This window comes from Monodon monoceros, unplaced genomic scaffold, assembly GCF_005190385.1.
Source record: "Monodon monoceros isolate NGI ecotype Baffin Bay Population unplaced genomic scaffold, NGI_Narwhal_1 Super_Scaffold_18, whole genome shotgun sequence".
Lineage (NCBI taxonomy): Eukaryota > Metazoa > Chordata > Mammalia > Artiodactyla > Monodontidae > Monodon > Monodon monoceros.
Window position 1 is genome coordinate 135,548,312 of NW_021703774.1, and position 17,772 is coordinate 135,566,083.

At 45.9% G+C, this 17,772-nt stretch overlaps 1 protein-coding gene across 1 annotated transcript in view; it reads right to left on the minus strand.

Annotated features, from left to right (window-relative positions):
- The window catches only part of MROH7 (maestro heat like repeat family member 7), a 43,469-nt gene extending 26,063 nt beyond the window's left edge, over window positions 1–17,406 (minus strand). The window contains 9 exon segments of the mRNA XM_029230296.1: window positions 873–1,008; window positions 1,220–1,324; window positions 1,832–1,927; window positions 4,140–4,269; window positions 4,591–4,670; window positions 5,591–5,677; window positions 6,978–7,002; window positions 7,004–7,049; window positions 16,176–17,406. Coding sequence (XP_029086129.1) covers window positions 873–1,008; window positions 1,220–1,324; window positions 1,832–1,927; window positions 4,140–4,269; window positions 4,591–4,670; window positions 5,591–5,677; window positions 6,978–7,002; window positions 7,004–7,049; window positions 16,176–17,406 — 1,936 coding nt within the window.
- Window positions 17,407–17,772: the final 366 nt, after the last annotated feature.

Consider the following 17,772-nt stretch of genomic DNA (forward strand, 5'->3'; position numbering starts at 1 on the left):
AATATGTGGAATGAGCTGGTCTTTTTACATATATGATCTCATTTAATCTTCCAAAAAGCTTGTGAGTTATATCCTATTGTGTCCTTTTTTACAAATGAGGAAATCTAGGCCTTGACAAGAAAAATACTTGCCTAAGGTCACACAGCTAGGAAGGGCCAGAGCTAGGTCTTGTACCCAGGTCACTCTGCCTCCAGAGCCAGGGAAGTTTGAACAATGTGCCAAGGTTCCTTGGTTTGGAGCAGAGTTGGGACTCTGGAGAAAGGAAGGAGGCAAGTAACAGTTGATACTGCACACCTCTAGGTGCAGTCCCAGCTGGGTTTCTGTGGCAGCCCATACCATATCGCGAGCTCCCTGCAGCTGAATCCAGAGATGTACTCCCACCTACAGGTTTTAGCAACTCCAGATTCCAAGATAGGATCTGCTCTTTGTTCATTCATCCAATAAATATTCACTGAGCACCCACCATGTGCCAGGCCCAGGGCTAGATCTTGCGAATACAGTGGTGAACAAGACACAGACTCAAATGAACTTATAGTCTAGTGGGGGAAGACAGACCAAAACCCAGGACACTGGGGCTGTTATGCCTGGGTGTACACGGTGGCATGGGAATGTGAAAACGAGTCACAAATTAAACTTGGAAGAATGAGGAGAAGCTTACATAGAAGCATTGCTTAAGTCAAAACGGCTTTGTTTGTCACCTCTGTCTCCTAGTTCTGTGGGGACTAAGCCTTCACACTGATTTCCAGACCCCATTGGACTCTGTGTTGGTCTCTTCCATATCCCCCCAGTGCCTTGTTGCCATGGCTCCATTCAATTCCTAGGCTGAGTACCTGCTCAAAAGCCTTGTATTAGAGGCACTCCAAAGGGCTTACGTTTTTGAAGCTCCAAGATGGTGTAGAGGATGGTGATGCCGTCCAGAGCCTCCCGGCCAATCTCCTCATCAGGATCCCCGACGTGAATGATGAGCCTCCCCAGCGGAAGCCCCAGTGCCGGGAACCCCGAGGACATCTGTTTGTGTCATAATCTTAGGGATTGAGACTTATAGGTTTCATAAGGCTATACCGTAAATGGTGAACTGAGCTAGATGGTCTGGCCCTGAGAGTTGAGCCCTCTGAGGATAGTGGGGACCACCTGGAATCTCTGGATGGATGCACAGGCTCCCTCAGAGCTGGGAAGATTCTCCCTAGGAGTGCCCCTCCCCCCTCCCAGGGCCACTCACAAAGAAAGGCAGGGTCAGAAGCGTGTGGTTCAACACAGAGACATTGCTTTTCACAGCCCGTGCTCTCTCATGGGCCTTCCCAGAGTTCATCCAGGGCCCCAGAGGCTGTGGGGAAAACGGCAAGACTCAGAGCTACAAGCTGGATGCCAGCGTCTACTGCCTGGACGGGCAGGCCAGCCTTCACCAATCATCAGGAAGCTTCTAGGGAGACAGCATAAAGACAACCCACTGTAGCCCTCCTCCTTTTCTTAGAGCATGGGGAGACATGGGGTCCAGAAGCTGAGGACAGGACTGGGAAACCAGAGGGAGGACAAAGGTCAGTGAGGAGAGAGATGAAAGGTGGAGAGTCTCGAGGATAGGAGAGAGAGACAGGAACAGGAATTTGGAAAGCAAGGATATGGGGACAGCTGTAGCAGGAGTATGGGGGATAGGGAGAGAGTGAAGGGGCAGGAGTATGGGACGTAGCCTGTGAGAGGGGCAGGGAAGCAGAGACCTGGCACAAGATGACGTCCTGAAGTAAAATCACTCTTTCTGGGTCCAGTCCCCACCCCCAGATCTCCCGAGTCAATTCTCCATTGTCCTCCGCCTTTGGTCTCCTCCCGGCCTCTGTACCTCCAAGATGCTCTTCAGCCCAGCAGGAGTGGGGTCCTCAACAAAGAGGGCATTGAGAAGTGTCTGCAGGGCATCCAAGGTCTGACGGTAAAGTGTCTGTGGACAGGAGGAGGACCAAGCCACTAGGGAACCTCTGGAGCAGACCCCAGCCCTAGGCGACCCCTGGTGTGGGTCAGGGGAAGAAGGGGTACTCGGACCCAGGAGAGCTGCTTTCTTGTCTCGCCTCTTAGACTAACCTTGGTGTGTGATATTGGACAGATTACTCTCCCCCCATGGGTTACAGTTTCCTTATCGACAAATTGGTAATTATTATCTCTGTCCTTCTTGGCTTACAAGGGGAGGAATCAGAGGCCCCGCATTTACTGAAAATCTACCACGGGCCAGGTGCGTGCCTCGTGATTTGCACAACCATATCATTTTGTCCTCAAAGTGTTTTTCTCATTCTACCAATAAGGAGACACCTGTCCAAGGTCACAGAACAAGGAAGTTTCGGTTTGTGAGGAGCATGAGAAGATGGGTGGGAAAAAGCTCTGGAACCGTGAGAGCTAGATCAACGGACGACCAGCGTGACTTATATTACTGTCTCTGGGGAAGTGTTCTGATTCTTTTTTAAATTACTACTCCTAGATCCAAATAGATTTTCTAAGTTGCCCCTTCCAGGAGCCATCTCTCTTCTGCCCAGTTGTTTCTTCCTTCCTCAGCCACACCACAGTCCTGAAATTATCTTAGGAGGGTGCAAGCATTACGCACACACAAGGCTGAGCAGTGCTCTGAGACCCGCCCTCCCCTGCCTCCCCTCTTCCCACCGCTCTCCACATCTACCTTCCAGGTTGTCTCTGTCCAGGCTTCCTGAGTCTGTGCACACCAGGCTTACACTCTGCCACCACCAAGCAAGCCTCATTCACCGACCACCTCCTCCTTCCCTCCCGTCTGGGGCCCATCACTGTGAAGCACTGCTCTCTTCACACCCAGCAGGGGGTCCCCCCTCTCCTTTGGGTCTTCTCTCAAGTGCACCACCTCCGGGACTCAGAACCTTCACGCTGGGGCTGGTCTGGCCCCCAGGGCTCTCTCACCTCACCCTCTGGACTCCAGCCACACTGCCTCCTTATCGTCCTTGGTCACCATGTTCTCTCTGTCCTCAGGCTGCTCCCTCTGCCTGGCACACTCTTCCTTCTGCCATCCCCTTCAACTAGTTAGCTCTTCTGTAACCTCTCACCTCCAGCACCACGAGCCCTGACCCCCAACACACTCAGGCTCCGCCAATTCCAGGTTCTTCATAGTTTTCATAGCATCAAGTACTTCTCGCTTGCGACACGTACCACTGTTGTAATTTTGCATTTATTTGTGTGATACTTTGATAATCTGCCCTCAGCCCTACTGTATCCTTCCCTCGTACTTCTGGATTGGGCATCAGTTAGTATTTGCTGAATGAAAGGATGCGTACAAGTGCCTCACCCAGAGCTGAAATCCCTCTCCCTAACCTCCCCCACCGACCCCATCCTACATGAAGGGTCGCCTCTGATCACTCCTCCTGGGACTATCCTGCAAGGGTTTGAAGATGCTCATGGGAGCCCCTTGAGGTTCCACTTCCAGGCCTCAGCCCCAACTCGCCCTGTCCTCAGGCCTTTTCCTCTCACTTCTGGCCATCTCCTGAGGCCATGCCAACGTCTGCCCACATCCTCCTCATGGGGCAGAGCCCAAAGTGGACAGTGCTTCAGATGAGGGATTCTTTATTCTGCAGATTCATACATTCCCCCAATGATTATCGAGTGCCTACTCAGGCCAGGAGAGGGGAGGTGAACTGCCCAAGCTACTTGAGGAGCAGTGTGAACATCAAATCTACCTCCCAGGGGACTTCCCTGGTGGCACAGTGGTTAAGAATCCGCCTGCCAATGCAGGGGACACGGGTTCGAGCACTGGTCCGGGAAGATCCCACGTGCCGCGGAGCAGCTCAGTCGGTGCACCACAACTACCGAGCCTGAGCTCTAGAGCCCGTGAGCCACAACTACTGAGCCCACGTGCCACAACTACGGAAGCCCGCACACCTAGGGCCCGTGCTCCGCAACAAGAGAAGCCACTGCAATGAGAAGCCCACGCACTGCTACGAAGAGTAGCCCCTGCTCGCTGCCTCTAGAGAAAGCCCGTGCGCAGCAATGAAGACCCAATGCAACCAAAAATAAATAAATAAAAAATTTAAAAAATCTACCTCCCAGAACACCTTCCTTTCCCTGCTGGGAGTCCAGGAATGTGCCTCGCTCTGAGGACACCAGGCAGCCCCGAGACCCCACTGGGGAGGGCCCTGCCTCACCTGTATGGCCTCAGCCCTGTCTTCGTCTCTCTCCTGCATGGCCTGCACGGAGGGCAGGGAGAACACACTCTTCATGCACGTGTTCACCAGCTCCGACCGTTCCTGCACACCCAGGACAAGCTGGGAATGACTGAGGAAGAGACAGAAAGCAAGGGCATGGAGCGAGGCGGGGTGCGGGGGGGTGGGCCTGGGGCTGGAGGCAGGAAGCGAAGGATTCGGAGCTGGCATGAGGGCTAAGATTCAGATCTACAAAAGCGCGAGATGAGGAGGGAGGGTAGGAGGAGGGAAGTGGGGTGCAGGGCAGACAGCCCCAGCAGGCGCTGGGCAAAGGGAAAGGAAAAGGCCCGGGACTGGGCTGGGGCCCCACACAGCAGAGTGGCCCCAGAAGATACAGGTGGAGCCCGTGGGTAGAGGGAATGGGGAGGGGGTTCGGGGAAGGGGCCGTGGTCACCTCAGCTGGGTCAGGGTCTCCATGACTTGCTGGCGGACGGAGCTCAAGAGAGAATCCAGCGGCTCCTCCTGGATCTGCTTCTGGACAGGGGACCACGGAGGTGTCAATGAGGGCACAGGCCACCGCAGACCACCAGGGCTGAGGCCATTCCTCCTCATGGAGCAGGCCGTGGCAGCCCCTCGGCGTGGGCAGCCTCCACAGCCTGCCTGGCCTCTAGTGGGGGGAGTCAGCTGACTGCTCAAGCCCTGTCCAGAGCCCTAAGGTCAAGGCCACCAAAAACGTGACAAGCCCTACCCTGCTGCACGCCCCCCATGTAGGGCTCCGGAAGAACTGTTTCAACAGCCCCACGGTGGGGAAGTATACCTAAACCGTGGACCGACCCAATGCAGAAAACACCATGCTGGCCCTCGAAAGTGGTCCGGTTGAATTCCTTTAAAATGTCCTTCTAATTCCTCACTTTTGATCTAGCACCAACGACCTGTAGGTGCTCAATTAACATTAATTAAATGGAAGTATCAAAGGCAAGGATTTTTTCTCTCTTTATAGCTAAATATAATTCTGGAAACTTCAGTGGTTATCCCAGCACAAACATTCTGGTGGTTAACTGAGAAGTGACTGTATTTAGCAAAGAGAAAAGGAACGTTCCTTCAGAGGTTCCCCATCAGAAGGAATTTTGGGGGAAATAATGTATAAAATAATAACGACTGCTCCCAGGTGCCTAAGGCTTTACAGTGAACTAACCTTTGGGTTCTGTCCTCCCAACAAGCCAAGGACACAGGTTTTATCACAGTCATTTGTGAGGTATTAAGAGCGAGGCTCCGAGAGGGGAAGTGACTTGGCTGAGCTCCCCCAGGGTAGGTGGGGGGCAATTAGAGGTGGAGCCGAGACTCAAGCCCAAGTGTCTGTGCCTCGACTGTCCTCTGCCCATCGCACCCCACTCCAGCCTCATCAGTGGGTGGACTCGGGACGTCCACCCCCTCCCCACCAGGATGTCACAGACCTCAAGTTGCTCACACACCGTCATCTTCTTCTCTTCTTCCACGTCCAGCACATCCTGGCTCTTCTGGAGGCTGAGGGCATTCTCGACCTCGGGGGCAGCAGAGGGCAAAGCCGCAGGGTGAGAGCCACACTGAACCCAGCCCTCAGGGGCTGTCGCTACACCCCCCTTAGCCACCTGCCACCTGCAGGCAAGCCGGCCTGCTCCTCCCCAGCTGCCAGCCCCCAGTGTCAGCTCAACACAAGTGAGAAACCACAGGGGAACTTGAGGGGGCTGAAGACTTGAGAAGATCGTGGTGGCAGCGGGGAGGTTGGGGATAATCCCTGTAGGCTAGCATTTGGGGGAGGACCAGATATCAGGGACTGCAAAGCATTCTCTCCTCTCCAAGCAAGGGAGAAGAGGCAGGAGCCAATGGGACAGAAAGGGTCCCAGCACCTCAAGCTGAAATGCCATCATAAGTGATAAGAGCCTTCTAATATCTACCCTTCTTAAGGGCACACACTAGTCGGATTAAGGTATTCTGCAACCTGAGAGAGGGAAAACATTAACCAACATCTAATTAACCTATTAGTTCTCATTATCGTAAGGCAGAAGAAGAAAGAAACATGAAACAGATAAAATATATAGTAAAGGAAGCAAAACAAGAAAATCTAATGGACAGTGTGGTGGGTCAAAGATGCCACAAGCTCTTTCCCACCCCTCCCATCAAGAGAACAGGTTGCACGGCCTGGCCTGGGTGGGCCCCCTGCCTCCAGACTCTGTCCACCAACCAGGCTCACCCACACTCCGTGTGTCACACTCACATCCACCAGCCTGTCCAGTCTGCCCCCACTGGCCCTCACCAAGGCCTGTAGATGCTGGCTTTCTCTGGCCTCCCGAGGCCTGCTGCATGGCTAAGACCTGGGTTGGGCTTGTGTCCTGAAAAAGGTCATATCTAGCTTTTCTCCCCACCCCACCCCCTTTTTTTAAATTTGGCCACGCCACACAGCTTGCAGGATCTTACTCCTCCGACCAGGGATCGAACCCTAGTCCTAACCACTGGACCACCAGGGAATTCCCTTTTCTTCCGCTTTTAGAAACCCTCTCACAATTCATTCCATGGTTTAAAAAACTGTTATCGAGCGCCTAGGATATGCCAGGCACTGCTCTAGATGCTAGGAATGCAGCTGGGAATAAGACAAACAAAAATCCCTGATTTATGGAGGATGCATCCCAGTGCGAGAGAATAACAAGAAACAAGATAAACTTATAAAGCCTGTTGTGCTTCAGATGATGGGTACCAAGGAGGAGAGAAGAGCCAGGCAGAGAAACAAGGAATGCTGGGGGTGGGGTGGGCGCGGGGGGAGAGGGCATCCCAGAAAAGTCAGGTGGGTGTTAGCAGGAAGCATACCAGAGCCACTTTGTTGCCATCCTCTCTGCCCTGGCACCTTCACCAGACATGAGGCTACTTCATCGAAGGCTCCTGCGGGTCATAGTTCCATTGAGGAGAGGAGAGGGAGGGTAAAGATATGGTGTAGCAGAGTCCCTTCCCACCTCCCACACTGGGCCCCTCCAATCCTTACTCCGCCAGCAGCCAGACTGAGCTCCCATCCCTACAAGCCTTCAGGGGCCCCATTTCACCCAGCATAAAGCAAGCATCCTCGTTAGTGCATCCCTACAAGCCTTCAGGGGCCCCATTTCACCCAGCATAAAGCAAGCATCCTCGTTAGTGCCTTCAAGGCCCTGCCAGGTCAGTCTCCCCTGCCCACCTCCCCAGCCTCACCTCCCCCTGCTCTCCCCTCGCTCACCATGCGCCCACCACACTGGCCTCCTTCCAGGCCCAGCAAGCTTCCCCCTCAGGGCCTTTGCACAGGTAGTTTCTTCTACCTGGGCCGCTCCACTGCCACACCCCCTTGCCCAGGTAGAGCCCCATCCTTCAGGTCTTTGCTTGCCTGCCACTCCTCAAAGAGGCCTCCCCTGACCTTCAGGCTAATGAAAGGCCCACTGTGATCCTCTTGTGCATCATCCTATTCTCTTCTTTCAGTTGTTATCACAATTTATAGTTAAACTCTTATTTGTTATAGTAGATACATGTTATTTTGTCAGCCCCAAAGTTCCTCATCTTTCTTCTGGTGAAAAAGCCTCTGTCTTCCATGTAGGCTACTCATTCCATATAGCTAGGTGAAGCTGCAAATCACACCCATCATCCCTCTTCAAATAAGGGTGGGCTTTACACCTGAAACTAATATAATATTGTCAATAAACAAACAAATGAATAAAGGTGGACCTGGAACCCACGCTTGGCCAGTAAGAGAGTCCTGTGCCCCCAGACACAGTGATTGGTCCAGCTATGGGCTCTATTGGCTGAGCAGGGCCAATAGAGCCCTTGACTTAAGGGGGGCTGAGGGGAAGCCCAAGGAGAGAGACCCTGGAACTTCAGGGGTAACTTGGCCACCAGAGGCTACCAGAGGATGGAGTCAATAGTGAGAAGCGGAGACACCTCAATAGTAGTGAATAGAGCTAGCACCAAATCTTGGCTTGTAAGTACTAAAGGAACAAGTCTCCTTGGAGAAATGGCTGATTCTAGGACTTGGGCAGAGAAAGTGCAGGATGAGCCTGAGACATCTTGTACCAGAAAACAAGGAAGAGAGCCCAAGGAAGTATGGAAACACGTCAAAGAGATACAAAGCTTGCTCAAAAGGGATTCCTTGGTTAAACTCGGGAAAGTTTGAGTATCACAATAAATGGTGGTAGCAACAGATTATGGTCCATCGAGTAAACTAGGAAAACGTAAGTCCATACTAATATAAATAAGTAAATAGCTAAATTGAAAGTTTGATGAGGAATGGTATATTTACATAGTTTCAAAGTACCTCCTTAATATTTTTACATAATATTTATACATAATATTTACTAAAAAGGGGTAAATAATGACTTTACAGTGGAAAACCTCGGCAGCAACCGTTGTACTCAAGTGATCAAAGTGAACACCGCCAGTAATGGAGCAAATCAGAACCATGCACCACCAGATAGGATGCAGTGAGGAAAACCAAGCATCACGCCTGTGCTACTCCTGCCAAAGATGTATGACATGAATCTGATCATGAGGACACATCAGATAAACCCAAAATGAGGCACATCTTATAAAATAGCTGGCCTGTAATCTTCCAGTGTATCAGGCACATGACAGCCAAGGAAAGTCTGAGGGCTGGGGGAAACAAAACAGATGAGACAAAAAAGAGCAATGAATGATTCTGACCTGGATCGTTTTTTAATAAAGAACATTACTGGGACAATTGGTGACATTTGAATGGGGCGTGATGATTAGATGGTAGCAGTGTATCAGTATTAATTTCCTGATTCTGATGGTTAACTTTTATCTTTTATTGTAAGAAACACATATTAAAATTCAAGATGGGTAGGATATCATTTGGCAACTTATTATCAAATTATTCAGAAAAAATTTTTATACTGTACTTTCAACTTTTCTGCAAGTTTTTATTGTTTTAATTTTTTTTAAAGAATGAGGGATAAATAGAGGCATTTTCAGACAAAAATGGAAAGAGTCGGCCATCAGCAGAATTCACTAAAGCAAATTCTAAAGGATGCACTTTAGGCAAAAGGGAATTAATCCCAGATGGAAGGTCTGAGATGCAACAAACAAATAAGAAAAAGGTTAATATTTTGGTAAATATAAGAACATTAACTACATAAAATAATAATAATGTTTACAGGGTTAAGAAAAAGACAGAATTAATATACATTACCAGGAGAGCATATAAATTGGTGGTGAGGGGGAGATTAAGTGGGGTTAACATGTTTCTAAGTCTTAAACTGTCTGGGAGGAAGATAAATGCATTGATTAGTTGGACTTTGTGATAAATTAAATATGCACATTGTAACTTCTAGAGAATCACTAAAAGACTTAAAACAGTAACTTCCCACAAGTAACAGAGAAAAGAGGGAGGAAGAAACACCCCCAAAACCAAAAAAGGAGTAAAAAAGAAATATAGAGCAAGCAGAACAAAGTATACAAACATAAGATGATAGATATCAAGCTACCCATAATTGTAAATCAACTACATTTCAATTTAAAATTAAAAAAAAATTTTTTAACTATCCATAATTACATTAAATATAAATGGACTATGGGTTGGAAAACACAGTTTATACAGAAGACAATGCTACATAAATTGATTTATAAATTCAATGAAATTCCAATGAAAATCTAACAGATTTTTATTATATTTTATGGAAATAGACAAGCTGTTTTTAGAATCTGTATGGAAAAGTAAATCACCTAGAATAGACAATCTTGAGAAAGGACAAAGTTGGAGGACTTACAGTAATAAATATCAAGACTTACTCTAAAACACAGTAACTACGGCAATGGTTAAGGATAGACAAACAAAGGAACAGAAAGAGTCCAGAAATAAACCTATGCATATACAGTCACTTGACTTACCTCAAAGGTGACACTGCAATTCAGTGGAGAAAGTAGGTCTTTTCAATAAATGGTCTGGAGCAATTAGATATCCACATGGGGGGAAAATGAGCCTTAAGTCCCTCTCTCACACTGTTTTCCAAAATTAATACATGATGCATTATAAATTTAATGTGAACAAAAAAACAATAAGACTTCTGGGGGAAAATATGAGACTATTTTCACAACCTTTGAGTACACATATCTGGATTATATCAATATAAAGAACTTCCACAAATCTATAAGAAAAAGACAACCAAATTTTTTAAATGAGCAAAAGACTTGAACAGGCACTTCATAAAAAAGGATATACAGAGACTTCCCTGGTGGTCCAGGGGTTAAGAATCTGCCTTCCAATGCAGCAGACGCAGGTTCGATCCCTGGTCAGGGAACAAAGATCCCACATGCTGCAGGGCAACTAAGCCTGAACACCATAACTACTGAGGCTGCAGGCCATAGCTAGAGAGACTGTGCACCACAACTAGAGAGCCCGTATGCCACAACTAGAGAGCCTGCGCACTCAGGAGCCCACGTGCTACAGCTAGAGAGAAGCCTGCACGCTGCAACAAACAGCCTGTGCGCAGCAACTAAGACCCAACACAGCCAAAAATAAATAAATATATTCTAAAAAAGGATATACAAATTGACAATAATCATATTAAAAGATGCTTAACATCAGTAGTCATCAAAAAATGCAAATTAAAATCACACCAAAATATCATTAGACACCAAACAGAATGGCTAAAGTTTTGAAAACTAACAATACCAAACGTTTGTGAGGATATGGAGTAGTTGGAACTCTCACAGGTGAGATGGTAAATTAATTCAACCACTTTTGAAAAATTGGCAATATCTACTAAAGCTAAACATATGCTTATGCTATGACCCAGAAATTCCTCTTCTAGATAAATAAATGTATCTGTGTACCAAAAGACATGTACGAAAATGTTCAAAGTAACTTTATTTATAATATCCAAAATGTAGAAAAAATCCTAATGTCCATCAGCAAAGAATGGATAAACAAACTGTGGTATGTTCATAAGATGGAATACTGCAAAACAATAAAAAGAATCGACTATGATACATGCAACAATGTGGATGAATCTAAATGACATCATGGTGGGCTAAAGAAGCCAGAGTCAAAACAGTATATACTGTAGTATCCTATTGATAAGAAGTTCAAAAACTGGCAAAACTAGTCTATGGTGATACAAATCAGAATTGTTCCCTCTATGGCTGTTGTTAGCTGAGGGCAACTTGTGAGGGGGGATGTTACTACTAGCATCTACTGGGCAGAGACCAGGGGTGCATCTTACAACGCATAGAACAGCTCCCCACGCACCCACACTCACACAACAAAGATCTATCTAACACAAAATGTCAATAGTGCCAAGACTGAGAAACCCTGCCCCAGAAGAAGGGGTATTGATTGGAAAGGATCACAAGGGAAGGTTCTGGGATGCTGGAAAAGATCTGTGTCTTGATCTGGGTGGTAGTTACCAGTGTGTATAGGTATGTAAATATTCATCAAGCTGTACACTTAAGGTTAGTAGTGCACTTTACGTATTTTACTGATATATGTTATATACCTTGAAAAAGTTTTTAGAAGACAAATACAGTTTGAAAATACATTGCTTTTAAAAATCCAAATGGACAAAATGCTCCTATTAAAAAACAAAAATTGACCCTAAATAGCCAAAACAATCTTGAAAAAGAACAAAGTTGGTAGACTCATATTTTCTGATTCCAAACTTACTACAAATCTATAGAAATCAAAACAGTGTGGTACTGGCATAGGACAGACATAAAAACCAATGGAATAAAATAGACATAAACCCTCATATATATGGTCAGTTGATTTTTGACAAAGGTCTCAAGACCATTCAGTGGAAAAAGGATGCTCTTTTCAACACATGATGCTAGAAAAACTGGATATCCACATGCAAAAGAATGAAGTTGGACCCCTACCTCATACTACATACAAAAATTAACTTAAAGACTAAACTTAAAAGCTAAAACTATGAAACTCTTAGAAGAGAACATAGGGGGAAATCTTCATGACATTGGATATGGCAACAATTCCTTGAACATAACACCAAAATAACAGATAATAAACAAGTAGACAAATTGGTTCTCATCAAAATTAAACACTTTTATGCATCAAAGGACAATGTCAAAAGAATGAAAAGACAACTCACAGAGTGGGTGCCAATATTTACAAATTGTACATCTGATAAGGAATTAATATCCAGAATGTGTAAAGAGCTCCTAAAACTCAACAACAAAAAACAACCAAATTTGAAAATGGGTAAAGGATTGAATAATTATTTCTCCCTAAAAAGATATACAAATGGCAAATAAGCATGTTAAAATGCTCAACATCATCAGTCATTAGGGAAATGCAAATTAAAATCACAATAAAATACTACTTCACACTCTTTAAGATGGCTATTATAAAAATGTTCTCTAAAAAATGGAAAATAACAAGTGTTGGCAAGGAGAGATTAGTAGTGCAGAAATTGGAACCCTTGTACTTTAGAACCCTTGTACATTTCTGGAGGGAATGCAAAATTGTACAGCTGATATGGGAAATAATTTGGCTGTTCCTCAAAAAGCTAAACATAGAATTACCATATGATCCAGCAATTCCACTCCTAGGTATATACCTAAAGGAATTGAAAGCAAGCGTTCAAACAGATACTTGTGTGCTGATGTGTATAGCGGCATTATTCATAAGAGCCAAAAAGTGGAAACAACCCAAATATTTGTCCATGGACAAATAAAATGTGGTACATACATTGGAATATTATCCAACCATAAAAAGGAATGAAGTACTGATGCATGTTACAACATGGATGAACATTATGCTAAGTGAAATAAACCAGGTACAAAAGGACAAATGTATGATTCCATTTCATGAGTTACCTAGAGTAGGCAAATTCATAGAGACAGAAAGTAGATTAGAGCTTACGAGGGACTGGGGAGAGAGGAATGGGGAGTTATTGCCTATGGTGAGACCTTCTATTTGGGATGATGAAAAAGTTTTGGAAATAGATAGTGGTAATGGTTACACAATATTGTGAGTGCGACTAATGCCACTGAATGTTTAAGGGCTTCCCTGGTGGCACGGTGGTTAAGAATCTGCCTGCCAATGCAGGGGACACAGGTTCAAGCCCTGGTCCGGGAAGATCTCACATGCCACGGAGCAAAAAAGCCCATGCGCCACAACTACTGAGCCTGTGCTCTAGAGCCCGCATGCCACAACTACTGAAGCCCACGCTCCTAGAGCCCATGCTCCACAACAAGAGAAGCCACCGCAATGAGAAGCCCACACACCGCAACGAAGAGTAGCCCCCGCTCGCCACGACTAGAGAAAAGCCCACGCACGGCAACAGACACCCAGCACAGTCAAAAATAAAATAAACAAATTTATTTTAAAAAATGTTTAAAATGGCATATGTATGTTATATATATTTTACTACAATTTTTAAAAGATTAATAATATACCAAAAGCCATTGAGTTGTTCACTTTAAATGGGTAAATTGTATAATATGTGAATTGTATCACAATAATAACTGGACTCCACATGCAAAGGAATGAAGTTGGACCCCAATTTCACACCATATACAAAAGTTAACTCAAAATGGATCAAAGACCTAAATTTCAGAACTAAAATTATAAAACTCTTAGAAGAAAACATAGGCATAAATTTTCATGATCTTGGATTAGGTAATAATTTCTTACATATGACACCAAAAGCACAAACAATGAAAGAAAAAATAAACTGGACAGGATTGAAATTTAAAACTTTTGTGTTTCAAAGGACACCACGAAAAAAATAAAAAGACAACCCATAGTTTAAAAAATATTGGCAAATTATATATCTGATAAGGTATATATCTTATCTGGGGATAAGGGATATAACTTATATTTAGAATATATAAAGATCACTTACAACTCAATAATAAAAAGACATGCCCAATTTTTTAAGTGGGCAAAGGATTTGAATTGACATTTATCCAAATAAGATATAGAAGTGGCTGAGAGCATATGAAAAGTCGTTCAATATTACTACCCTTCAGGGAAATGCAAATCAAAACCACAATGAGATACTTCACACCCACTAAGATGGTTATAAAAAAGACAGACAAGTGGGAGGTACAAACTATTGGGTGTAAAATAGGCTACAAGGATGTATTGTGCAACATGGGGAATATAGCCAATAGTTTGTAATAACTGTAAATGGAGTGTAACATTTAAAATTGTATAAAAATAAAAGATAAAAATGATTTTAAGAAATTCAAAAGGATTCCTAGCTTTTTGTTAAAAAAAAAAAGACAGACAAACAATAACAAGTGTCATATACTGCTGGTGGGAATGTAAAATAGTTCAGTCACTTTGGAAAATGTTCTAAAATTGATTGTGGTGGTGATGGTTGCATAATTCTATGCATATTTTAAAACCATTAAATTGTACACTTTGAGTGACTTTTATGATATGTAAGTTTTATCTCAATAAAGCTGTTTAAACAAAAAGACCAACTTGTGTAAACAAAGTTCCTCTACATCATCGGCATCGTCAGTACAAAATAAGAATTGTATTAGAAAATGAGGTATGATTCATGGTAGCAATAAGAACTGTAAAGTACCTAAGAATTAACCTATCCAAAAATGCACTAGTCTTTTATGGAGAATTTTTAAAATTCTAGTAAAGGATATATCCCATATAAAGTAAAACTTGGGACTTCCCTGGTAGCGCAGTGGTTAAGAATCCACCTGCCAATGCAGGGGACACGGGTTCGAGCCCTGGTCTGGGAAGATCCCACATGCCGCGGAGCAACTAAGCCCATGCGCCACAACTACTGAGCCTGTGCTCTAGAGCCCGCAAGCCACAACTACTGAACCTGTGCACCTAGAGCCCGTGCTCCGCAACAAGAGAAGCCACCGCAATGAGAAGCCCACACACCGCAACGAAGAGTAGCCCCCACTCGCCACAACTAGAGAAAGCCCACGTGCAGCAACGGAGACCCAGCGCAGTCAAAAATTAATTTAAAAAATTTTTGCTTAAAAAATAAAGTAAAACTCCAATAGATGGATAGATTAATAACATTCCAATAAAAATGCCAGAAAGATTTTTTGAGGACCTAGACAAACGCATTTTAAAATGTATATAGAAGAACGAGGGTGTTCAAATAGCCTCCAGGGCATGGTGTGGATGCTGTTGTCCTCAGAATAGTTTTGAGAACTTTAAAGAGGGGTTTTCACCCTACCAGATATGAATGCATACTTGCAAAGCCATGGTAAATTTTTTTTTTTTTTTTTTTTGCAGTACGCGGGCCTCTCACTGCTGTGGCCTCTCCCATTGCGGAGCACAGGCTCCAGATACACAGACTCAGCGGCCATGGCTCACGGGCCCAGCCACTCCGCGGCACGTGGGATCTTCCCGGACCGGGGCACAAACCCGTGTCCCCTGCATCAGCAGGCGGACTCTCAACCACTGCGCCACCAGGGAAACCCATGGTAAATTTTTTTTAATTGCAATATGGTATTGGTGCATGAACAAACAAAAATATTTGGAGATATAAATAATAGGGAGAAGATCTTCACAACATCAAAAACTGGTGGGGGATTCCTTTACAGAACTCTTGCACATCAGAAGTGAGCCACAGGTTCCAGATTGGACCCCAAGGCTTCACTTAGGTGGGGACCTCAAAAACTCAAGCCTGCCTGCTCCACTGTTCAAACTTTGACTTGAGAAGACAGACCTGAAATTTCTCAATAAGGAAAGGAAGGTATAGTTAGTTAGTTGACTTGTAATTTGGACAGAATGAAAGTATGATTGTATGGAGATATTATATTACAGTTAAGAAAATTGAAACTCAGAGAGATTAAGTAACTTGTCCCAAATCACACAGCAAGCACTAGATCTCTCATGTATAATTAATATATTGCATGTTATTCATTGCATGCTGTCCCCTTCTCACGTATAGTTAATATATTGCCTGCTATCCGTTGCATACTCTTCCCTTCCTTTCCCCTCTCCTCTCCCTTCCCTGCCCTACAAGTCTGAATAGGGTTCTTCCAGGTCAGTGTCCTCTCTAGGGCTGGCGCTCTGGCCTTACTCACCCTGAGGGATGCTCTGGAAGGCTGTGGAGTCCTTGTTCATGGTGTCACTGGTGGGGAACCCCAGTGGGAACTGGCCCACCTCGACACTAGTCATCTTGCCCCAGCTCCCCGGATTCCCCTCTATGGGCGCTGTGTGGATGCTCTTGTCCTCGGAACAGTCCTGCTGGCTGCTCAGTGTCAGGGTGGAGGTGTCACTGAAGATGAGGCTGGAGACCAGGCTCAGAGTCTCATTGGAGCCCAGGATCGGGGTCATGCATGAGGGTGGAGAAGGGGTGGAGTTGGGTCCCTGGGTGCTGGAGTGCAGGCTGATAGCCCCGCTGGGACCAGGAAACCGGGTCAAGCATGAGGCCCGAGTGATGGTCATGTTCAAATCAGACTTGGGATTGTCATTTGAAGCCATGTTGATGGTTCCCTTGGAACTCGTGTTCCAGGCTGCACCAGAGGTTCTTTTTGAAACAGATCCAGAGATGTTATGTGAAACCAAAGTGATGGTCTCGTTCATGTCTGGCATTAGGGACCCAGGAGAACTTGGAGCTGCATTCAGGTCCAGCTTGGAGATGTTTCCTGAGCCCACACTGAGCAGCTTATTGGAATCAGGATCCAGAGAAGAGTTTGGGGCTGGAATAAGGAGAGTTTTTGAGCCTGGCCTGGAGATGCTTTGGCCCAGAACAAGGGTTTCTTTTGAATAAGGCCTTTTAAATGGGTTTGATTCAGGCCTGGAAGGATTGGAGTTACTCTGACCCAAAACAAAACTCTTGCTTGGGAGGGAGCTGAAGGCCTCCTCAGAATCTGGCCCAGAGTGGCTCCCCAAACTCAGACCCTGGGCTTCCGTAGAGCCAGGGCTCAGAACGAGGTTTGAGGCTGGACTTAGGGCCCTCTGTGAGTCAGCTGTCGAGATGTGATTGGAATCCAAACCCAAAGCTTCACCAGAGTGGGCAGTGGTGATCTGGAGGGAGGCTGGAGCTGCGGCCCTGCTGTCATCAGGTCTGGGGGTGTTATCAGATACCAGGCCAGGGGCCTCCTCTGAGACAGGACTCAGAGTTGGATTAAGGTCTGGAACAAGAACCAAGCCAGGACCCAGGGGTGGATTCAAGACAGGAACAAGGTCTGTATCTAGGTTGGGCCCAGAGATGGTGTCAGAGCCTAAACCAGGGGCCTCAGTGGAGTTGAGAGTGGGTATCATCTTTGTGTCTTCACGGAGGACCAGACTAGCCCCTGGATTCATGGCCATGCCTGGTCTGGAGTTCTCTCAATGCCACTGCTCCCTTCTGTCCAATAGCCTACTGTTGAGCTCCTGAGAGGGAGAAAGGCAAATTGAGCCTCACCTGTTGAAACCCTTCCATGGCTCCCCACCATCCTTAGCATGAAGTTTCTGGGGTGACTTACGAGGTCCTTCATGACCACATCCAGCCCACCTGTCCGGTCCTGTCCTGCACGGCTCTCCCCTGGCTCTCTCAGTTCCAGCCCCATCCCCTGTGTTCCCTTCTTTGACCACACCCTGCTCCCTTGCAGCTCACGGCCCTTACATGCAATTGCCTTGTCCTGGAACCTCCTCCTACTATCCTTGCCGATCCCACTCTTCTGAGCAAATGATTCA